At 43.0% G+C, this 25,738-nt stretch overlaps 1 protein-coding gene across 22 annotated transcripts in view; it reads left to right on the top strand.

The window, feature by feature from the left end:
- The first annotated feature begins 4,321 nt into the window (after nucleotides 1-4,321).
- Nucleotides 4,322-25,738, top strand: part of LOC147029197 (CLIP-associating protein 1-A-like) — a 203,338-nt gene continuing 181,921 nt past the window's right edge. For 6 of the 22 annotated variants that reach the window (XM_085880121.1, XM_085880120.1, XM_085880131.1 and 3 more), the window contains exons 1-2: nucleotides 4,325-4,815; nucleotides 20,069-20,147. In XM_085880121.1, coding sequence (XP_085736247.1) covers nucleotides 4,639-4,815; nucleotides 20,069-20,147 — 256 coding nt within the window. In that variant the 5' untranslated portion in view covers nucleotides 4,325-4,638. Of the gene's footprint in view, nucleotides 4,816-20,068; nucleotides 20,148-25,738 lie in introns of all 22 variants that reach the window. The other 16 variants (XM_085880118.1, XM_085880119.1, XM_085880116.1 and 13 more) reach the window with 6 other exon arrangements.

Genomic DNA, 25,738 nt, shown 5'->3' with positions numbered 1-25,738 from the left:
GCAGTCGAGGCATTCTTTGAGCTGCAGAGAAGGTAGATCTTGGCAGGTACGAGCTTGGGCCTGACACTGGTTTGAAGGAGATGAAAAGGATTTGAGAGGTGACCCAGAGATCCAGCCCCAGCAGAGTTTGGGGCCTCATAGCAGCAGTTTGTGCAATCAGGTTAGGGTTAGGGTTAGGTTAACCAAGTGAGCTGTGCACGTTGGACGCAGTCGCGATGACTGCACGATCAACAAGGTCCATAGCTACAGTGATTGACAATATATCAATCAATAAATACAAGTTATCAACAACCTCACTGTGATATAATAAATCATTACTCTGTCACTTGAAGACCCCAACACATTTAAATTAGGATTACGAGACTTATATGATAAAAGGTTTCTCAATTTGTAATCTCAAAACAAAAGTTGATATTAATTATAACCAAAAGAAACATGATGGTTTGTTCACAATGAGTTCCTTTTCTCTTTAAAAAAAAAAAAAAAATGAGCTTAGTCTGAAAGTGATTAACACACAACCTCCACCAGTTACCAAATGTTCCCCATATTTACATGTAGACATTACCACAAGTGTCACTTGTTGGTCCTTTGGACTGTCTTTAGCAGAGAAGGCAACCCAAAAGAGTTGATATCTGACAGTGGTTCACAATTCACGTCTCAGGAATTTGAAACCTTTCTGAAAGACCAGAGACATTACCCACAGGAAGTCAGCAGTGTACTACCTGTAAGCGAATGGGGAAATTTAGCGATTCAATAGAAGCTTGACGTAAAGCTTGCTCACCACTAACATTGAGGGGAAAGACTGGAAAACATTTCCAACAGACTTTCTTCAAACATACCGGGCAACTCGACATGCCACAACACAGCGATCACCTGCCGAACTGCTTCATGGGGGAGAGAGATGCACACCAAGCTAAATATATCTGGTCTGCAGATGCCAAAGCCCAACACTCCATCACACAAAGACAAGGCACTCAAGAGTATAAGAGAAACAGAACAAGCAAAAGGTGCCCACCGACAAACGCCGTGGAGCAAAGGATGTGAACTTTGAAATGTGGTTCCTTCGTCCGAGTGAGGAAACCTGGTGTCCTCCGAAAGGGACAATCCAAATTTTCAGTGCCTCTCCAAGTTATGGAGCAAAGAGGATCTCACACGGACAAACTGTCCGATGTATGGATCTGGAATGCGTCTCATTTAGCATCTGCCTGTCAAGGGAATGCAAGAGATGATGCTGAGTTTCCGCTCCTTCCTGGCATCACCGCACCACCAGTGTAAAACACATCAGAACACGTGTCGATCGGCCGCACCACCAGTGTAAAACACATCAAAACACGTGTCGATCGGCCACACCACCAATGTAAAACACATCAGAACACGCGTCGATCGCTGCACCACCAATGTAAAACACATCAGAACACGTGTCGATCGGCCGCACCACCAGTGTAAAACACATCAGAACACGTGTCGGACGGCCGCACCACCAGTGTAAAACACATCAGAACACATGACGATCGGCCGCACCACCAGTGTAAAACACATCAGAACACGTGTCGATCGGCCTCACCACCAATGTAAAAAACATCAGAACACATGACGGTCGTCGCACCACCAGTGTAAAACACATCAGAACACGTGTCGATCGGCCACACCACCAATGTAAAAAACATCAGAACACGTGCTGGTCTGCCGTACCACCAGTGTAAAACACATCAAAACACGCGTCGATCGGCCGCACCACCAGTGTAAAACACATCAGAACACGTGTCGATCGGCCGCACCACCAGTGTAAAACACATCAGAACACGTGTCGATCGGCCACACCACCAATGTAAAAAACATCAGAACACGTGACGGTCGCCGCACCACCAGTGTAAAACACATCAGAACATGTGTGGATCGGCCGCACCACCAGTGTAAAACACATCAGAACACGCGTCGATCGGCCACACCACCAGTGTAAAACACATCAGAACACGCGTTGGTCGCCGCACCACCAGTGTAAAACACATCAGAACACGTGACGATTAGCCGCACCTCCAGTGTAAAACACATCAGAACACATGTGGATCGGCCACACCACCAGTGTAAAACACATCAGAACACGTGCTGGTCGGCCGCACCACCAGTGTAAAACACATCAAAACACGCGTCGATCGGCCGCACCACCAGTGTAAAACACATCAGAACACGTGTCGATCGGCCGCACCACCAGTGTAAAACACATCAGAACACGTGTCGATCGGCCACACCACCAATGTAAAAAACATCAGAACACGTGACGGTCGCCGCACCACCAGTGTAAAACACATCAGAACATGTGTGGATCGGCCGCACCACCAGTGTAAAACACATCAGAACACGCGTCGATCGGCCACACCACCAGTGTAAAACACATCAGAACACGCGTTGGTCGCCGCACCACCAGTTTAAAACACATCAGAACACGTGACGATTGGCCGCACCACCAGTGTAAAACACATCAGAACACGTGTGGATTGGCCACACCACCAGTGTAAAACACATCAGAACACGCGTCGATCGGCCGCACCACCAGTGTAAAACACATCAGAACACGTGTGGATCGGCCACACCACCAGTGTAAAACACATCAGAACGCGTCGATCGGCCGCACCACCAGTGTAAAACACATCAGAACACGCGTCGATCGGCCGCACCACCAGTGTAAAACAAATCAGAACACGTGCTGGTCGGCCGTACCACCAGTGTAAAACACATCAGAACACGTGTCTATCGGCCGCACCACCAGTGTAAAACACATCCGAAGACGTGTCGATCGGCCGCACCACCAGTGTAAAACACATCAGAACATGTGTCTATCGGCCGCACCACCAGTGTAAAACACATCAGAACACGCGTGGATCGGCCGCACCACCAGTGTAAAACACATCAGAACACGCGTCGATCGGCCGCACCACCAGTGTAAAACACATCAGAACACGCGTGGATCGGCCGCACCACCAGTGTAAAACACATCAGAACACGTGTCGATCGGCCGCACCACCAGTGTAAAACACATCAGAACACGCGTCGGTCGGCCGCACCACCAGTGTAAAACACATCAGAACACGTGTGGATCGGCCACACCACCAGTGTAAAACACATCAGAACACGCGTCGCTCGGCCGCACCACCAGTGTAAAACACATTAGAACACGTGTCGATCGACCCGGATGCCAGAACTCTGAGACCTCCAGTCTGGACTCAAGATTATGTGATGATGTAATTGTAAAGTCCTTCGAGAATAAGAAGAGGAAACTAATTTAAACTGTTGCCATGGTTATTATTCCTAGTTTTATGGTTAATCCATGTATAAACTGTTGCCATGGTTATTATTACTAGTTTTATGGTTCATCCATGTATAAACTGTTGCCATGGTTGTTATTACGGTACTAGTTTTATGGTTAATCCATGTATAAACTGTTGCCATGGTTATTATTACTAGTTTTATGGTTATTGATGAAGAAGAAGAAGTTCGGGTGTGAGGTCAGGAGGCTGCGATGATGAAGAAGAAGAAGAAGAAGTTCGGGGTGAGAGGTCAGGCGGCTGCAATGAGGAAGAAGAAGTTCGGGTTGAGAGGTCAGGCGGTGTGTGGTGCTAATTGCTCGATCCGTTCCGATGTTCTCTGTTGAATAAAACCGTTGGAGAATTTTGATTCCCTCATTGTTGGGAATATTTTACGATACAACAGAAATCCAATTATAATTGAAGGATTCCACCTGACGGAATAGCTGCGTGCAGTTTTCAGAGGTCACGTGTTTTGGACTGCACGCGTTCATGGTCCACGACGGTGTGCTTCGCAGGAGTTTCTCATTTTTGGCAAAGCCTTCGTTCAAGAAATCTTCATGTAAAATATTTGTGAAGAGTCCGAAAGGATGTCAATTTCCGTTTAATATCAGTGATGAATGAATACAAAAAAATAGTTCCTGTATAGCAGCCATGACGGTGTAGTGACCGGAGCGGTTTCTTTCACCCATTCCCCGCTGTGAAATTTTCATTTTTATCTATTTGTTTTCGATGGCGTTTCACGTAAACACGTCGCAAATACCGTGGACGTGAAGAAAGAAGAACCAAGGTGTTTTGGGGAAATAAGAGCCAAACACATAGAGGAGGGTAAAGTGTGAATAAAAACCCTGAATAAAGGGAGGTTCAGGTGGACTGAGGTGAAAATGAAAATGAAAATGGAAATAAAATATAAATATAAATATAAATATAAATATAAATATATTTGGGGGTGTACAGGGGGCGAAGCACCGCGGAGTTCGATCTAATACACCGACCCCCCTTTGCGGAACCCAAAGAATCCGTTGCGCTGCAACCGGTTGCGAACTTCCGCCATTGTGGAGTTGTGCGGGTTGTGCGAGGGTCGTGTGTTCGCTCATCCCAAGTGCTGGTCCCTCTCTCTCTCCCCCTCTTCCTCCCGGACGATAACTCCTTGTAAGAAGCATCATGTGCCTGAGCTGAGGTTCTAAACGGTTCGTTCACTTCAGGGAAACCTCCGAACTTTCAAACTCAACAAACTGACGAAGTCGATCGTGGTGCTGCTGGTGCTGCTGGTGCTGCTGGTGCTGCTGGTGCTGCTGGTGCTGCTGGTGCTGCGAAGAGGTTAAAAGGATCAGGCATGGAGGAGTCGTGCACGAGCTTGGTCCAGCAAAAGGACGTGGCTCGGAGGTTGCGGGACGGGCCGACCTTGCTTGAGCTCCTCTCTCGATCCAGCCTGGACCAAGACCTGGAATCCAACGGGGTTGACGGACTTGTGGACGGTTTGGCGTCCTGGGTGGCATCAAACAACTTCAAAGTAGGTTTACTTGTTTGTTTGACTTTGAAAAACTCGCATCCTTGACCATATGTGCTGCGGCCCCCCTTTATCCGCCATGTACGCGCTGCGGCCCCCCTTCTCCACCTTGTACATGCTGCGGCCCCCCTTTATCCTCCATGTACGCGCTGCGGCCCCCTTATCCTCCTTGTACGTGCTGCGGCCCCCCTTTATCCGCCATGTACGCGCTGCGGCCCCTTATCCTCCTTGTACATGCTGCGGCCCCCTTTATCCACCGTGTACGCACTGCGGCCCCCTTATCCCCCTTGTACATGCTGCGGCCCCCCTTTATCCGCCATGTACGCGCTGCGGCCCCCTTATCCTCCTTGTACGTGCTGCGGCCCCCCTTTATCCGCCATGTACGCGCTGCGGCCCCCTTATCCCCCTTGTACGTACTGCGGCCCCCCTTTATCCGCCATGTACGCGCTGCGGCCCCCTTATCCTCCTTGTACATGCTGCGGCCCCCCTTTATCTGCCGTGTATGTGCTGCGGCCCCCTTATCCGCATTGTACGTGCTGCGGCTTCCCCTTATCCACCGTGTACGCACTGCGGCCCCCCTTTATCCGCCATGTACGCGCTGCGGCTCCCTTATCCTCCTTGTACGTGCTGCGGCCCCCTTATCCTCCTTGTACGTGCTGCGGCCCCCTTATCCTCCTTGTAGGTGCTGCGGCCCCCCTTATCCTCCTTGTACATGCTGCGGCCCCCCTTTATCCGCCGTGTATGTGCTGCAGCCCCCTTATCCTCCTTGTACGTGCTGCGGCCCCCTTATCCGCCATGCACGTTCTGCAACCCCCCTTATCCGCCATGTACGTGCTGCGGCCCCCCTTATCCACCATGTCCATGCTGCAGCCCCCCCTTATCCACTGTGTACATGCTGCAGCCCCCTTATCCGCCGTGTACATGCTGCAGGCCCTCCTTATCCACCATGTCCATGCTGCAGCCCCCCCCTTATCCACTGTGTACATGCTGCCGCCCCCCCTTATCCGCCGTGTACATGCTGCAGGCCCTCCTTATCCACCATGTCCATGCTGCAGCCCCCCCTTATCCGCCGTGTACATGCTGCGCCCCCCCCTTATCCACTGTGTACATGCTGCAGCCCCCCTTATCCACCATGTCCATGCTGCAGCCCCCCTTATCCGCCGTGTACATGCTGCAGCCCCCCTTATCTGCCGTGTACATGCTGCGGCCCTCCTTATCTGCCGTGTACATGCCGCAGGCCCTCCTTATCCACCATGTCCATGCTGCAGCCCCCCCTTATCCGCAGTGTACATGCTGCAGCCCCCCCTTATCCGCCGTGTACATGCTGCGCCCCCCCTTATCCACTGTGTACATGCTGCTTGAAATGTGCGGTGTACATACGGATGTGTACGCGCTGCGCCCCTCCCCCCTTATTTGCCTGTACGTGCTGCACCTTCTCCCCCATTGTGGTCCGTGTGTGCCCTGCACCCCACGTTGTAGCCCATGCGACTGCCCTGCTCACTATCCTCTCTGCATGATTTCTGTGCGCCGTGGCCCTGCACATCGCCTCCTCATTGCCTTAGCATGCTTGTTTTGACAATCTTTCCTTCATCTGTTAACTCGTGGTGATGTGCAGTCCACATGTGTCTATCACAGGGTGCCGTGCATTTCCATTTTGGAGAATCTTGCAAATGAACTTGTAGATCAAATTGTTTGTTCTCTTTCCAGCATTTGTTTGAAGTTCCAGTGGAATCTTGTTGCGTCAACTGTTTATCACTCACAAAACGACTACGGTCTATTTGCCAAGGGCCCCCATGATGTCATTTGTCTTTCCACGACACTTTACCAAGCATCATCGGATCCCGTTCGTGTTTTTCTTGTTTTCTGTGACGTAATCCTCGTGGCCTCCAATTTTGAAGCTTTTTAAAAATTTTTATGACGTGTTTGTGTTCAAACTTGCAATCTTCATTACGTGAGGCGTGGCAGTGTTTGCTGCATCTTGTCTGCCAAGAGCGGTCTTGGGGTGACCTTGTGATGCAACGCGGCATGATTCCAGTCTGTGTGCTTCCAAATTGTTTGAGATGTTCCGATTTGTACACGATTACGTTTTTGGACTAACATTACTGGAAGGAGAGAAGCTGCCTTCGTCTTCGAGATTGGTAGTTTTACCTCATTCGGCGTCGCATCCAATCGTCTCGTCTCGGTTGATGCACACGTGAGAATGATTCTTGATGGAGATTTATTGTATCTGGTCTCAAGATGCCGTTGATACAGCAGAACATTTTAAACTTTTTTTTTGTTTTTAAAGGGATAATTTCTCCGCTATTTAGAAGTATAATCGATTAATTTGTGAAGTTTTTAATGACCAATATACGTTGAACGAAAAATATTTTCTTGTCGTGCTGTTCTTTATTTTGATGTGATAGATTTGTTCACACTTTTGCCTGAGTTGGTGTTGTTGAGGTGAAGATAAAAAGAAACAAAACAACAAAAAACCCAGGAGGGCACTCGTCATGACGTCGCCGGATCTACCCCCGCCCACATTATTCCATCATTATATGTACAAACTTATACCAAGTTTGATTTCAATCCCTGAACCCAGATTCAAAATATTAAATAATTCTTGCTGCCAGACCATGCGTCCAATCAGGTTGAAATTTCAAGCATATGTTCGCCGTCACTACTGGATCATAACTGTGATGTCTCATGGTGATTGATGAAGCGGTTCAAAAAAAAAAGAAAACATTTTCATTCAATCCAACATGGCTGCCAGACCATGTGACCTATCAATTATTCATCAACACCCTGGTCTCCCCAAGGCTTGGGAACATGTGGGTGAAGTTTCCCCTCGATCTGTCAAGCCGTTCTGGAGAAGAAGATTTTAAAAGGTTTATTCTTCAAAAATTCAGAGCTGCCAAACCATGTGACGTATGACATCATAGGTGAACTTTTTGTTCCTCATGGATAGGCGTTCGTACCTGTAAAGTTTCCCTTCAATTTGTTAAGCCGTTACGGAGATTTTTTTAAATTTTTATTGTTTGAAGGTTTTTATGTTAAAAATGCTGCTGCCAAACCATGTGACCGATGACATCATCAATTTTTTTTGCCAATTGCAATTTAGTTCTTGATGACACTCAAAATTTTTCATACTGATCGGCTAAAACGTTTGACGTATGCAATTATGACGTCAAAACGAAGCCACTTGTGACATCAACAAGCTCAAATGAGCAAAGATCCTCGTCCTCTTAATGATGACGTCATAATAACGAATATGACGTCATTGTGATGTATCAGGTTTGCGATAAATTATCTGTGCTAATGCCCGGCTTAATTCCCGCAAACAAAATTCAAACAGCTTGCCGAGTTTCGGAGATAATGGTATAGGCGATATTATGACGGCAACTTTTTTTCAAGGAATAATTTCCAAAATCTGAGATGGTTACTGCCTGCGCGTGGGATTTCTGTATATACATGGCAAGTTTCACGAAGATCCGATGAAAACTCTGGGTTGTGAAACAAAAAATGTCAAAAAAATAGGAATGACGTCATAGTGATGTATCATATGTGCGGCAATTCATCTCTGCTGATGCCCTGTTCGATTCCTGCAAACAGAATTCAAAAAGCTTTCCTAGTTTTTGGAGATAATTTTTTTCCAACATGGCTGCCACACCACGTGAGCTATGACGTCATAATTATCATTAAAACATTCTACATGAGTAGTCACACCTGTGATAAATTTTGTGTCAATCGGACAAGCGGTTCCAGAGAGAACAGAAAATTAACATGGACTGACGCACGGACGGACAACACGAAAACAATGTCACTGGCGACTTCATCATCCGAGGCATAAAGAAGACTTCCCCGCGGTCTTTATCTCTCTATTCTGTCCTCCCTCCCTCCATCAAATGTGTGCTGAGCCACTTTGTTTCTTCTCACAACTATTGTGATCTACGTCCCCTTGTGAGACTGTCTTGTTAGAATTTTGGTTCCATCTATCTTATCTCTCTTATCTTACCTCACCTTTTGTTATCTATCCTATCTTGTCTATCTATTTGTATCAATCTTGTCTGTCTTTCTTGTATATCTTTATCTTGTCTTTCTATCTTATTGATCTATCTCTGTTGTCTATATATCATATTTCTCTGTCATATCTATGTATATTATCTAATCTTATTTCTCCATCATGTCTGTGTATGTTATCTTATCTTGTCGATGTATCATATTTCGCCATCATATCTGTGTACGTTATCTTATCTTGTCTATATATCTTATTTCTCTATCATATCTGTGTTTGTTATCTTATCTTTTCTATATATCTTATTTCTCGATCATATCTGTGTATCTTGTCTTGTCTTTTCCATATATCTTATTTCGCCATCATATCTGTGTTTGTTATCTTATCTTGTCTATATATCATATTTCTCTATCATATCTGTGTTTGTTATCTTATCTTGGCTTTATCATATTTCTCTATCATATCTGTGTTTGTTATCTTATCTTGTCGATGTATCTTATTTCTCGATCATATCTGTGTTTGTTATCTTATCTTGGCTTTATCATATTTCTCTATCATATCTGTGTATCTTGTCTTATCTTTTCCATATATCTTATTTCTCGATCATATCTGTGTTTGTTATCTTATCTTGGCTTTATCATATTTCTCTATCATATCTGTGTATCTTGTCTTATCTTTTCCATATATCTTATTTCGCCATCATATCTGTGTTTGTTATCTTATCTTGTCTATATATCATATTTCTCTATCATATCCGTGTATCTTGTCTTATCTTTTCCATATATCTTATTTCGCCATCATATCTGTGTTTGTTATCTTATCTTGTCTATATATCATATTTCTCTATCATATCTGTGTTTGTTATCTTATCTTGGCTTTATCATATTTTTCTATCATATCTGTGTTTGTTATCTTATCTTGTCGATGTATCTTATTTCTCAATCATATCTGTGTTTGTTATCTTATCTTTTCCATATATCTTATTTCTCGATCATATCTGTGTATGTTATCTTATCTTGTCGATGTATCTTATTTCTCGATCATATCTGTGTTTGTTATCTTATCTTGGCTTTATCATATTTCTCTATCATATCTGTGTTTGTTATCTTGTCTTCGCTTTATCATATTTCTCTATCATATCTGTGTATCTTGTCTTATCTTTTCCATATATCTTATTTCGCCATCATATCTGTGTTTGTTATCTTATCTTGTCTATATATCATATTTCTCTATCATATCTGTGTTTGTTATCTTATCTTGGCTTTATCATATTTTTCTATCATATCTGTGTTTGTAATCTTATCTTGTCGATGTATCTTATTTCTCAATCATATCTGTGTTTGTTATCTTATCTTTTCCATATATCTTATTTCTCGATCATATCTGTGTATGTTATCTTATCTTGTCGATGTATCTTATTTCTCGATCATATCTGTGTTTGTTATCTTATCTTGTCGATGTATCTTATTTCTCGATCATATCTGTGTTTGTTATCTTATCTTGGCTTTATCATATTTCTCTATCATATCTGTGTATCTTGTCTTATCTTTTCCATATATCTTATTTCGCCATCATATCTGTGTTTGTTATCTTATCTTGTCTATATATCATATTTCTCTATCATATCTGTGTTTGTTATCTTATCTTGGCTTTATCATATTTCTCTATCATATCTGTGTATGTTATCTTATCTTGTCGATGTATCTTATTTCTCTATCATATCTGTGTATGTTATCTTATCTTGTCGATGTATCTTATTTCTCTATCATATCTGTGTATGTTATCTTATCTTGTCGATGTATCTTATTTCTCGATCATATCTGTGTATGTTATCTTATCTTGTCTATATATCATATTTCTCTATCATATCTGTGTTTGTTATCTTATCTTGGCTTTATCATATTCTCTATCATATCTGTGTTTGTTATCTTATCTTGGCTTTATCATATTTCTCTATCATATCTGTGTTTGTTATCTTGTCTTCGCTTTATCATATTTCTCTATCATATCTGTGTATCTTGTCTTATCTTTTCCATATATCTTATTTCGCCATCATATCTGTGTTTGTTATCTTATCTTGTCTATATATCATATTTCTCTATCATATCTGTGTTTGTTATCTTATCTTGGCTTTATCATATTTTTCTATCATATCTGTGTTTGTAATCTTATCTTGTCGATGTATCTTATTTCTCAATCATATCTGTGTTTGTTATCTTATCTTTTCCATATATCTTATTTCTCGATCATATCTGTGTATGTTATCTTATCTTGTCGATGTATCTTATTTCTCGATCATATCTGTGTTTGTTATCTTATCTTGGCTTTATCATATTTCTCTATCATATCTGTGTATCTTGTCTTATCTTTTCCATATATCTTATTTCGCCATCATATCTGTGTTTGTTATCTTATCTTGTCTATATATCATATTTCTCTATCATATCTGTGTTTGTTATCTTATCTTGGCTTTATCATATTTTTCTATCATATCTGTGTATGTTATCTTATCTTGTCGATGTATCTTATTTCTCGATCATATCTGTGTATGTTATCTTATCTTGTCTATATATCATATTTCTCTATCATATCTGTGTTTGTTATCTTATCTTGGCTTTATCATATTTCTCTATCATATCTGTGTATCTTGTCTTATCTTTTCCATATATCTTATTTCGCCATCATATCTGTGTTTGTTATCTTATCTTGTCTATATATCATATTTCTCTATCATATCTGTGTTTGTTATCTTATCTTGGCTTTATCATATTTCTCTATCATATCTGTGTATGTTATCTTATCTTGTCGATGTATCTTATTTCTCTATCATATCTGTGTATGTTATCTTATCTTGTCGATGTATCTTATTTCTCTATCATATCTGTGTATGTTATCTTATCTTTTCCATATATCTTATTTCTCGATCATATCTGTGTATGTTATCTTATCTTGTCGATGTATCTTATTTCTCGATCATATCTGTGTTTGTTATCTTATCTTGTCGATGTATCTTATTTCTCAATCATATCTGTGTTTGTTATCTTATCTTTTCCATATATCTTATTTCTCGATCATATCTGTGTTTGTTATCTTATCTTGTCGATGTATCTTATTTCTCGATCATATCTGTGTATGTTATCTTATCTTTTCCATATATCTTATTTCTCGATCATATCTGTGTTTGTTATCTTATCTTGTCGATGTATCTTATTTCTCGATCATATCTGTGTTTGTTATCTTATCTTTTCCATATATCTTATTTCTCGATCATATCTGTGTATGTTATCTTATCTTGTCCATATATCTTATTTCTCTATCATATCTGTGTATGTTATCTTATCTTTTCCATATATCTTATTTCTCGATCATATCTGTGTATGTTATCTTATCTTGTCGATGTATCTTATTTCTCGATCATATCTGTGTTTGTTACCTTATCTTTTCCATATATCTTATTTCTCGATCATATCTGTGTATGTTATCTTATCTTTTCTATATATCTTATTTCTCGATCATATCTGTGTATGTTATCTTATCTTGTCTATATATCTTATTTCTCTATCATATCTGTGTATGTTATCTTATCTTTTCCAGATATCTTATTTCTCGATCATATCTGTGTATGTTATCTTATCTTGTCGATATATCTGTGTTTGTTTGTTCATACTTTGTTTGTGTTTTTGTGTGTTTGCATTTGTTCTGTGTTTTCTTTGTGTTTTATTTATCTATTTTTATCTGCTTGTGTTTGTTTGTTTGTTTGTTTGTTTTTTGTTGGGGTTCGGATCATTCATTCATTCTCTAAATGAGCAAATGAATGAAAAAGCCAAAATGTGGTTCCAAGTTGATTGTACTTGGCAATGTATGCAATGCTTATCGAAACGTTTTATGATGGATGTTGACCTCTGCCACCGAGGGTGAGGGAGGTTATGTTTTCACCCCTTTCTGTCTGTTTGTCTGTGTACAGGATCTCAAAAAGTTGTGGACGGATCCTGATGAAATTTTGTGGACAGGTTCGGTGTGTGACAAGGCCAAACAGCTTAGTTGTTGGTGAAGATCCGGATACTCGAATTTTAAAACTGATTCTTCATCATTGAGAGATAGGGCGAAACCGATATATAGCAAGATACCTCAAAAAAGTTTTGGATGGATTCGGATGAAACTTGGTGGACACGTTGGGTGTGTGACAAGGACGAATCGATTCGATATTGGTCAAGATGCAAATCCGGATCTGACTTAAAAATTTTTTAAAGTGATTCTTCACCAGTGAGAGATCGGCCCCAAGAACGATACAAAGCACGATATCTCAAAAATGTCATGGGCCTGATTCGTTCTTGTGGATCAGGCATTACAGGGCGGAGGTATGCGCTCTACCGAGTGCCCTTCCAGTTACATTTTGGATTTTCTGGTTCCTTTTAACAGGCATTGCGAGTCTAGGAGAACCCAGTGGAATTGACCTTTCAACCTTAACTTTCCATAATCACCAGGAATTTTTGGGGCCACGGGTCTGACAGGGTCAAACTTCTCCAGTATTTTGGAATGGTATGCAATGTCATGGCCCAAGCCGCTTTGAAAGCTCATTTATGACCTTTTCCATTGTGTTCCTGTTGTTGCTTCGAGTGAAGATGATGATAATTATGACCAGACAAACATTTAAGTACGTCGTGGCGTTCTGACAATCGGTCATATAAAATCAAACCTGTGCACAACGCCAATCGGCAAACGGTGGCAGCGTGAGAATATTGTTCCCACGACGATGGAATTGTACCCAGAATGGCATTTTGAGTGGGATGTGATTCTGCTGCACATCGAGCCCTGGACCAGATAGCACACAGGTGCGGAAAGCCATTTTTACCATCCCGAATAAAAGTCAGGGCTTGTGGAACAGCGAGAATACTGAGTAAAGTTTGGAAACGTACCAACAGCAGGACAGAGGGACACTTGGAGGAAGAATGGCCCAGGGAAAGAGTCAGAGAGAAAGGAGAGATGAGAGAGAGTAAAAACAAGTGATTTATTATTATTATTTTTTGATGATGTCACAACGGCAGACATCGAACGCTTTATCTGATTATAATGAAAATTTGATCGAGGGCTAAATTGTATGGGAGGAAAAAAAAAAAAAGAAGTGAAGACGTCATCGGTAACGTGGTTCGGCAGCCATATTTCTTCAACATAAAACAAACTTTCAAATATCTTCTTCTCCAAAAAGGCTGAACAGATCGAGGAGAAACTTTTCAGGTATGACCGCCGATCCATGAAAAACCAAAAGTTCTCCGCCTTTGCTGCGATAGGTCACATGCTTTGGCAGCTCTGATTTTATATTTTTTTTGAAGAACAAATCTTTCAAAAAAAAAAATCTTCTCCAGAACGGCTGGGCAGATCGAGGGGAAACTTCTCCCACATGTTCCCAAGCCTTGGGGGATACCATGGTGTTCACGAATAATTAATAGGTCACATGGTCCAGCATCGACATTGGATTGAACGAAAATCTTAAAAAAAAATTTCATTTTGAGCCGCTTCTTCAATCGATGTGAAACATCACAGTTGTGATGTCGTCGTCATGGGGAATATTGGTTTGAAATATCGACCTGATCGGACGCATTGTCTGGCAGCCGGAGTTATTTAATATTTTGAATCTGGGTTCAGGGATTCAAATCAAACTTGGTACAAGTATTATGATGATGTAATAATGTGGGCGGAGGCATATCTGGCGACGTCATGACGTCGAAGAGGACCCTGTTGTGTGTATATATATATATATATATATATATATATATATATATATATATATATATATATATATATATATATACGTGGATGTGGGAAATCGGACACTGTGTTCACGTACATACATTTTCATGAATATGAAGCCCATCACAAGTGCGGAAATGGGTTTTTCCTGCACAAACTTGGAAGATGGCATCAGTTGTGTCAAGGAGGCAACGCTCTTCTCCACCACTGGCACCCTCACGGCCCGTGACGTCAGCAATGCAGACTCGGACATTTTGTGTGTTTTGAGCATCTTTGTGCTCGGGAGGTCTTGGATCGTCGAGGCAAGGGTTTCCCCTCACCAGCTCCATCAACTCGATTCCTTCAGCACCAAATCACTGATCTTAGAAGAACGGTTTCGACAGGGTTCTTGACACTCTGTCTCATTGGTGGCATTATGACATCATTGCTGGCAATTTGCCGTCCGGTAGCATTGTGGATGTGATTTCAATCGCTCCACGGTGCGATCGGAATAATCGTATCCATATCCGAACACATGTGGATAGCAATGGTGAGAACCCTCAATTGTGATTTCCATCTGTATCGTTGTACATGCAAACCGAGCTGAAGAAGCATCTGATGTTGTGTTTGTTCTACTTGTCTGTCTTTTTTTGTCTGTCTCTTTGTCTTTGTCTTTGTCTCTCTCTCCCTGTTTGTCTCTGTCTGTCTCTCTGTCTCTGTATCTCATGTGAACTTTAATTAATTGAGATCAACGTAACAGTGCGATGACATGTAATGTGGGTGGATGCCTGTCCATTGACACGTCCACGTCTATTTATATTTTGTGGTTCTCATTGTACGGCAATACTTCAGCCTGTCAAGCATTCCTGAATTTGAATTTAACTTTTCCAAAGGGTTATTGATGCCACACTCATCTTTTCTTTAGCCAGCTGTCATGATTGCTGAATGACTGAAAAATGATCCTTCTCTTGATGAGCCAGCCCAGTGTTACGTGAGCTGTGCAACCCGTAGGTTGAGGATGACCGTCCTCTGTCCATATCCACAAGAGCATGCGGGGGGTGAAGACTTGGTAGATTTGAGTCGGTGTGATACTGGTCATAATAGGCCACTTGGTGTGCACATACCGAGTTTTAATTTGGTGGTTTTGGCTACGTCTGTGGTTGTGTTAAGAATTCTTGCCTTGCACAAGATGTTGGTGATTCACCCAAATGGATTGTTTGCAATGCTGGCTCACTTTTCAAGGCCATGACATTCGAGGTTTGCTCCTCCTTTTTATTTTATTTTATTTTATTTTTGCAGATATCTTGTGTTTATGTGATTGTTTTGCGGTGCATTGGTTTAGTTTGTCCCTTTTTTTTTGTTGCTATTCCCATTTACATTGATTTGACTATTAAGGTGTAGGTATCCCAAGCAAGCTGCTTGTTATCCTGAATAGTTTTACTGAACTGTAAGATCAATTAAAACGTTCATAATGTCCCGAGTACGTATGTGTTGAAGGTAGATCAAATCGATCGAAGCGATTTGGGTAACCTTGGTTGAGAACATGATGATGATGTAACGCCCATAATGATGGAATCAAAATAAAGACCAATTACTGCATTGCAGTCCCAAGAAGGAAGCCAGACATAATCTCTCTCACACACACACACACACACACACACACACACACACACACACACACACACACACACACACACACACACACACACACACACACACACACACACACACACACACACACACACACACACACACGCACATTTTTATATACATACTAGAAGGGTACTCGGTAGAGAGCATACCTCTACCACGCAATGCCTGATCCACGAGAACATATCGGACCCGAAACATCTTTGAAATATCATGCCATGCAATGGGATATCGTTTTTGGCCCAATCTCTCAATGATGGTGAAGAATCACTTTGAAAAAGAAATAATTCTTGGATCCAGACCCGGATCCGGATCTTCACCAAATCGAATCGGTCCGTCCTCAACCTTTTGAAATATCCTGTGCACAAACAAACAAGAAGACGTTGTCGTGCAGATCACGACGCTTGCAAAATCCATCAAACCAATTTGACCCCAAAAATAATTGGTGGTTGAATGAATTGACGAAATATGCAAATGCTCTTCAAATTTCAAGTGAATTGGATGAAAATTGAGAATTTTAGAAATACCAACTCGGCTGTTGAACTCGGGCCTATGTTGACCTTTTGACCTCAAAAACAATACAAACTCCACAATGAGGTGACGTTTCGTGAAGATCGGTTTGAAATTATGGCCTGTATGTGACAGACAGACAGACAGACAGACAGACAGACAGACAGACAGACAGACAGACTAACAAAATCGACTGACCAATATACTTGAAAAATGTTTGATTTTGCAAGTTACAAATGGACGGAAAGGGGTGAAAACATCACCTCCTTCACCTTCGGTGGCGGAGATAATATAGAACTCACCTCACTACAATTAATGAAATATTATTATATCAAATACAATGCAATAGGAACTTGTTTCCATGAGAACCAACCAAACTTTAAATACAAGGTGACGATGGAGACCAAAGACATTCTCCAAAGTAGGAGGCATTCGTATGGCATTCAAGCCTTTGTAGACTGAGATTAAAGGCCATGGTCATGAAGAGATGAAAACGGAGATGTCGATCGAGATTTCACCCTTGTTGTGCCTCCAGCCGTGCCCTGCCGCCTCATCAAGTTGGAGGATTCGATTTTGTTTATGAATGAGCCGAATATGGTCACGAATAAACGATCAACAGTATGTTGGCCTGATGAGCCCACAACGAGGACGAAATCTCGATCGACATCTCTGCTTTTATCTCTTCGTGGACCACAGGCTTTTAATCTCAGTCTGCAAAGGATTGAGTGCCGTACGAATGCCTCCGAGTTGGAGATGATGTGTTGGTATAATTTATGTAAACTAGTGCGTGGCAGTACGTGCAAAAAAAAAACTAAAAAAAAACACTTTCAAACCGCGTGCCAGAAACAACCACACAGTCCGTTCCTTTGCTCTCGCATGCCCGTACATGCATGGCCATACGTGTGTTCCTATACGTGCGTGGCCGTACGTGCAAACCAAAAAAAACCCAAAAAACTTTCAAACAACCACACAGGCCGTTCCTTCGCTCTCGGAAACGACGACTGGATTGGGACATTGTGTTTATCTATAAATGCGCATAAGAAATCGAGAAATTATTAGAATACAGTAAGTCATCACTATCCGGAAGTGGTGCGTGCCCGTACGGAATGTTCACATGCATTCCACGAATTATCGCTTGCATTGAAGTAACAACTGCTGTGATACTTACACACACACAGTTAATTAAAATCAAGTTTACCTCCCTGTCTTTGCTTGCCATGACATTCGCTGCCATTGACCATTGCCACTCCTACGCCACGGTAACTAAATGGCGCCCTTTCCCCATCAGCCACGCCTACGCAGCAATGTGTCTTGTCATTGGTTTGGTAAATAAATGGCCATAACTTGGGAAGCACTTATCCGATTAACATCAAACCTTGAAAAGGCACATACTCAGGTCCCCAGCAATATTCCTGGCAAGTTTCAATTAGATCGGACCAGTGGTTGTCGAGAAACAGCGGTCGCACACAAACACGCACACACCTGGAATAATAGATAGATGACGTTAACGTCGTTTCATACGGTCAGTGTGCTTCTTCGGTTGAACATTCATATTAGACATACATACATGCGGATCGAGCTCAAGAATTGATAAATAAAAAAGCTCCAAGACGATTCACCTCGATGCTACGGAGGTCGGTGCGAATGCGTTTGTAGCAGCATCGTGTCGTGTTTTATGAGCCATTGCTGCTGAATCGGAGGAAGATCAACAGAGTGGAGTTCTCAAAGAATTGGGAATGTTGTTGTTGCTGAGAAATTATCATGTTGGGTGTGGATGAAAAGGAATGAGAGACGTTAGGGATGAGTCGGTTATGAACGAGTTTGCTCCAACTCTTGGAGTTTAGGGTTCAATCCAGCTTCTGAGCGAAAAAAGTGCAAAACAGCAGAGGAACGCTTGGGGAATTGTGACCCCAGTGTGGCCTGGTCCCATTAGGCTTACTCACTCAGAACGTTCAAGGCGGCCAACAAACTTGTTTATGGGGGGCCCTCTTTCTCTGAAGATTCTCTCCTGTTTCGCTCCTCGTGAGCTTCTTTCTGATATCATAAGCTGAGTAAAAGTATGGACCATGTATCCGACCTTGTCATGGGTGGAGTGTCATCTACTAGGTTCACTCGTTCACCAACTCTCCACAGGAGCGACAGGAAGGGTCATGTTGTTTACCTCTCCGGGGTATATACATTACAGTAGATCTTGGCTTTGGCTTGTTGTTCTGTGGTGGACGCGATCAGCAGAGAATGCCTCAACAATGTCGGGATTCCTCCAGATTTCTTTCAGTTTCGGGTGAAACAGCGGTAGTGACTGTTTGTTTCAAAAAGGTCATCGTATGTGTTTGTGGTTTATGAATTTTAAAATTTTATTTCTGGTCGTCGTCGTCTTCCTCGGTTTCAATTGGCACGAAATGCCACGGTACAGCTATTTATACACGTTAACACGGTATTTGATCAAGGAGGAAAACCCCTTGTGGAGAGGGGATGTTTTTGGTCTTAATATTGTTTTGTAAAAACATTAATATTATGCCAGTATCATTTGTGTTATTATTGAAAGCGGCCTTGGAAGAATGCCACCATGAGCTATCTTAACACGGATTATACACCTCAACACGGACTTCACCGAAGGTGGAAAACCCCCTTCGGGAGGGGTGGAAATGAAGTCGTTGCAACCTCCACCATGTGACCCTCAGTCCTTGTGTTAAGTTTGGTTGAGTTCGGATAAATAACGACTGAATGTATCACGGTCAAAAAAACACGTCAGACAGACAGACACGCACTAAATTGCGTATTTTAGTACGATGATGATGGTTTCCCCCAACGAAGCTGTCTGCCTTCGGTCCAAAGCTTTTCATTCCCCGATTGCCCTTCCGTCTTCATTCCAATCTTTACAGTCTTGTACGTTTGTCCAAAGACTGCAGGAGAGGTTGTTTGTTTGTTTTGATGCTTGTTCTTGGCACATTTTATTTGATAGTTTGTAGCTACCACAGTTAGCTCTAGTTTCAGAAAAAGTCCTTGGTCTCCTTCTCTTCCTTGTCCTCGTCCTCGTCCTCCTCCTCGTGTGTATTCGAGTCTCCATGGAACCAGCAAGTCATGTTTGTTCGGAGGTTTATGAAAAGGGTTCGCATACTTTGGGTTGTTCTTCTTGTCTTCTTCTTTGTCACCAACTTTCCTCTGTTAAGTGTTGTTTTGATGTGTTCATGATCAGTTGAGTTTTATCTGTGTGAAGACACTGATAGGGTAAGAGTCGAGGTTCATTCTGTGGGAGAAAATAGTTTGTATTAATTTTCCAAAGGGGATGTTGACAGTGAGGGGTTGTTTGTTTGTTGATTTGTTTATTTATTTCAGCGATGCAATTGGAGGCATTTACCCGATCTGTCTTTGTAGGTTTCTCTGCTGGGCCTCGACGCATTGGCCATCTTGGTTGAACGCCTCCAGGAACACTTCAAGCCTCACCTCGTCACCGGTGAGTGAATGCACGTTCGAAGCCGAATCAATCCCAAGTCTGTCTCGTTATTCAAATCTTAGCATCGATGCGTTTCAGCGCGTGCACTGGTGCAATTTCAAACACAATCTTGTGTGTAATAGGTGGATCACCTCTTGGCAAGCAACTAAACTGACACCCCTCACTGGCTTGCTAGTGGGGGGGGAGTGACTGTGACACCCTGCCGGGACTATAAACAAGGGTGGATGAGCTCATTTTGGGAGCCAACGGCCATCCAGTGCAGAGATAATGTCTCTTTTATAAAAAAAAAAACACACCCATCCGTTTGGACCGGTTCGTGGTAACTCGGGCAGCCGAGAGGGGTAGTGGAACACTTGATGTGGGGCGGATGAGCTCATATTAGCTGACGACACCCACAAAACTACACCCTTGTGGAAGAGGTTGGGGTACGCAGTGTCGCTGAAGCCGTGGAAGGGCATGTTCCTCGTCCGGTGGATGACACTACTGTCCATTTCTTCCCCCAACCACTTTTGTACCATCATGGTGTGAGTGGGCACTGATATTTGTTTTCAGTGCATTCTGTGAAAATAAATAAATAAATAAATAAATAAATAAATAAATAAAAACTAAGAGAGAATTGCTTGGCAATACATGTCCCTGACAGATGTGATGTTTTCTACGATTAAAAAGGGCAGAACTCTGTGAAAAGTTTGACGAAACACTCTGAAACTCGAGCTTGTTCTGTAACTTATGATGAAGCCATTTACCAAGTTTCAGTTGAATATGTTAAAAAGTATGGAAAAAAAAAAGTCTAAAAAAAAAACCACAGGTGGGACGGACGGACGGACAGACGGACGGAAAACCTGTAGTCCCCTCCGGTGAAACCGATCGGGGACTAATAAAAGATTGGTGGCACTATGTGGTGAAATTATTTGTTAATTTGAATTTGACACAGAACAAATTTATCTGTCTTCTGAACGCTTGTTGAAGGTTTCCCCCCCCCCCCCACTCCCCACTCTTCTTGATGAAACACTACACATCATGCCTCATTGAGTGCATTGTCATTCCATGTTTGGCCCAGTCAGCTTAACACAAATTGTCTTGGTCATCAGACACAATGGGAAACCGTTGGGATGCCGACAAATCGTTTCATCACATCGTAAGGATTGGGAATGGGAGGAGAAAGATCAGAGTCGTCTCTGTGGGTGTCCAGTGAGGTAGTGGAAATGGGAGACCATTAAGGTAGTTGTGATCAGAAAACTTGAAATCCTGTTGGTAGAACTATCAACACCGTTTCATGAAACAATTTTTTTTTTTTTTTTTTGTAATGTGTATGTAATTTTTTAATTTTTTTGGTATTTGACCTTTTCACACCACCCCAGTGGTGGCAGGGTAAAAATAATACTGCTCTCGCACCTTCTTGCCATGTGGAGCTCGTAACTACAAAGTTTGCTGAATTTGGGATGATGTAGCGTGATGGACAGATGGGGACGGGGCTCCCTGCCATCCCCCTCCCGTTTTTTCTTTTTTTTTTTACACCTCGTTTTGTCACCACCCGTCAAAAAACATGCAGAAAATAACAGAGTGAAGGGATATAAAAGAGAGAGAGAGATTGGAACATTCCATGAAACAGAAGCTTGTGTGACACCCGTGTCAGACGACACAATGGCTGAGAAACGTCCAGTCCATTGACATAGGTTTCATGAAAAAAGGTCACGAGATTTAGAGCTCTTGTGTTAAAGGTCAGGTCAGCAATTGACGAGCAAATCCTCGATTAGACCTGACTTAAACAATAATCGTACATCAAAGCGATGCTACGGAAGGGGAGGGAGGGGGGAGATACTCGTGCCAACACAGTCCTGAACTAGAACTGCATTTGATAGAGCGCATTCTTCCACCAAGGTGAACAGTTTACATTTTGTATCCCACTGATAGGCCTGATCTGGATCCGGCAATGAACCAAAATTGAATCGGCTTGTTCTCGTCACCCAACCAACTCATCCACCAAGTTTTGTCATAACTCGTCCACAACTTTTTGTAATATCATGATGCATCGAGTTTTTGGCCTCGTCTCTCAATGGTGAAGAATCGCTTGAAAAACTAAAAGATTCTCATATCCAGATCTGGATCCAGATCTTCTGTCCTTGTCGCACACCAACCTGTTCACCACGTTTTGTCCGAATCCATCCATAACTTTTTTGAGATATCCTGTTATATATTGGTTTTAGCACTGCCACTCGATGGTGAGGAATCTCTTTGAAAATTCCAGTATCTGGATCTGGATCTTCACCAAAATCGAATCATTTCATCCTTGTCACACACCCAAACTCTCCACCAAATTTCGTCCGAACCCTTCCACAACATTTTGAGGTATCCTGCTCTGCTCACAGGCGGAGACAAACAAGAAAGACGTTGTGCATAGCATGAGACTTGTGAAATCCATAAAACAAATGGGACGTCAAAAACAGTCGTCGGTTCAATTCATTGACCTGATACGCGATTTGACCTCTTCAAATTTGAAGTCATTCGGATGAAAATTGAGGATTTTCGAAATTTAAAAAGGTTGTTGACCTTTGGCCTGTCATGACCTCATAAAGAATTGGTGGTTGAATTATTTCGAGTCAATAGGATGAGAAGTGAGGATTTTAGAAATTTTACGAAGTTGTTGACTTTTAGCCTTTTGACCTTTTGACCTTTTTAACTTGAAAAACAATAGGCTTCTTGTTTGTGGTGAAGTTTTGTGAAGATCGGTTTAAAGTTGTGACCTGGAGGAAATAGACAGACAGAATAACTCGCAAGACCAACAAATACACTTGAAAATTCTTCGCTTTTTCACAAGTAAGAAACATACAGACAGGGGTGAAAACATAACCTCCGTCCACCTTCGGTGGCAGAGGCAATAATACACCGATTTTAAAAAATGGCAAATTCACTCCAAAAATGGCATTCGGTAGAGCGAATACCTCCGCCAGTCTGACCGGTGTTTTATGTACAACTGATAGGCTGGATCTGGATCTGGACTTCAACCAAAATCGAATCGGCTTGTTCTTGTTACTGAATCAACTCAGCCACCAAGTTTTGTCAGAATTCTTCTGCAACTTTTTGAGATATTGTGTTGTACTTAGTTTTTTGGCACCATCTCTCAATTCTGAAGAATCAGAGGAAAAATTCTCGTATCCGGGTTTTCACCAATACTGAATCGGTTTGTCCTCGTCACACACCCAACCTGTCCACCAAATTTCTTCCAAATCGGTCAATAACTTTTTATGATTTTGTTACGATTGTGGGGGTGGGGGGGGGGTAGATGGAGTAATTTCATCAGAAAGTTAGAACAGTACAGATTTGCTTGGCCCGTGGACGTGTAGGAGACATCTCGATGTAAATTAAGTAGGGAAACTTTGAGCTTAGGTGTTACGTGTCACCGCAAAGGGGGGGGGGGAGGTGGTGCGGTGTTAATTAGGTCGGGATTAAGGATAATTCCCCCAGTATGTGATTGCCCCCTATGACCCATCCCAACGTTTTTGCATTTACAAGCCAGCCATGAAGGAGTTGCGTTTTTATAACCACAACCATATCGACAAGCGAGCAAAACGTGCTGAGCAGGCAGAAGCCCCACCTTCCTGGGTTTTGTTAGCCACGCCCAGAGGTGGAAGAAGGGTGAGGTTTGAAGGAGACAGTGGCTGGGACGGAGGATCTTGCTTTGCTCTCCTCTCGGCACGACGAAATGGCTGCGTGATTCTCGTGTCATGCTGTGAATTGGCTGGCGTGGTGGAGCAAGATCCTGGCCATTGACTCTTGACTGATCGTGAGACTGACCTCGAAGTTTCGTGTATATCACCGAAGTGACGGCGCCATTCTACAGAGTGCCGCGGATGGGCAAGCGCGATGGAGGAAGCTGCACGGCGGTCCGTGTGCCCTGGTGTTGAATCTGAGAGAGTGGCTCGGCGCCATTTTGGACACATCGACCTGTGCAGGACGAAGCAGCTTCATCCCAAAGTTCAGTAAGGCCACCTCTGGACAAAGCTAAGTGCCAGAATAAAGAGAGGATTTGCTTTTCTTTTGTTTTCCCCTTTGTCTGTATCAAAGTCCGTGTATAGAGGCGCCTCAACTTGGATCTTAATTTCCTTCACGTTATTATTATTACATTTTGAATTACCCTTGTAAATATTTCTATTTTCATCAAATCCCCCTTTATTTTAAGTTGCTGTGTGTGTATTTGTCATGGGGTTTGAGTATTAACCCCCTTATGCATCCATCTGTTCCTCTGTTGCTCCGCCAGTGGCACACCCTGCCCCTCCTGCATGCGATATAATCTCTGAGGATCACGTGTCCGCCTCCTAAGGAAAATCGCTCGGCTATCTGGGCCTTGTCGGTGTTAACCGACACCGCATCAGCGGCACAGCCATGCTCCCAGCAATGATGCAACCAGCAGCCACTTATGTAATGATGACGCGATTCTGCGATTGTTATTGCATCCGACAGAAGTAGATGTTCTTTGGGCCGGCAGGATGGCCTGTCGTGCCTGGGTTCAAATCCTGACCCTGCTCGACAAACCGTCATCCTGTTGTTACATGGGCAGGGCGTTTCATCAATGCGTGTGTCGTCCCGCCAATGGACCTTCAACTGGGCGGCCTGTCCGTCTGCATTCGTCGGTGGGCGTTAAGGTCCTGCGGTGTCTTTCGCGAAGACGAGACGAGCTATCTCCGGCACCCTGAACAAATTACAAATTCCTACCCAAACTACGACTGCACTCCAACGTCAAGCCTGGCCAGCCCGATCTTGAAAGACTTGGGACAAAAACCTCCCGTGGCCAACCCCACAAGAACGTGGGAATAATTGTGGCCAGTTAAAGAAAGAAGAAGAGGAGGTAGATTTTGTTTGTATCTCGTCACAATGCTCCACATTGATGCGATCTCGCCGTGGAAGTTGTGCATCATGTTGTGCCGAACTTTGTTGATACCCGACCGTCGATAATACGCTGAATATTTACAGATGTCAAAACATGTACTTTGGTGTAGTATTTTATTTCTTTTTGCCCTTTTTCACACTCCCTTCCTGCCTTTCGGTGAACTCCTCTCTTCCTGTCATTGGCATCTGTTTTGTTTTACCTCCTTATCTGAGGAGCCGCATGTCGGCGACAAACGGGGCCGGGCGAGCGGTGCGGCGTGTTTATCGGCACTCCGTACAGCAGCTGCTTGCATCTCTCTTTACCCGGTGCTGCGTGCGTGCACATTCTGCTCAGCACTGGCTGCATGCCAGACCGAAGTCCATGATCCCGCCGCTGTAACAGCCACATAACTGTCGTGGCAACATCCTCGCCCGCACGTTTCGGAGCTCCGAAGCAGCGGGAGAGCGTTTTCCAAAGTTTTTCCAAGCAAAGGGATCGATTCGTGCACTGCAAGTCGTTCCGAAATGATCGAAACCACCGAGTGCACTTTAAGGTTCTCGGAGAAAACGTACACTGATATTAATAGGTGTGAAGGCCTCAGGTGTCGGTGCTTCATTTTCATGCAGGGGGCTTCTTGGTTGCCGCGTAGCTCTAATTTTGTTGGGGGAGCGGCTGCGCGGCTGATGCTGTGCCCCTACTCCGGTACACCGGTACTCATTTCGCT

The sequence above is a fragment of the Eptatretus burgeri genome, chromosome 4, assembly GCF_056783735.1.
Source record: "Eptatretus burgeri isolate ZD-2024b chromosome 4, Ebu_testis_v1, whole genome shotgun sequence".
NCBI classification, from domain to species: Eukaryota; Metazoa; Chordata; class Myxini; order Myxiniformes; family Myxinidae; genus Eptatretus; species Eptatretus burgeri.
Note: the sequence above shows the minus strand (reverse complement) of the source record. Positions and strands in the feature narration are given on the sequence as shown.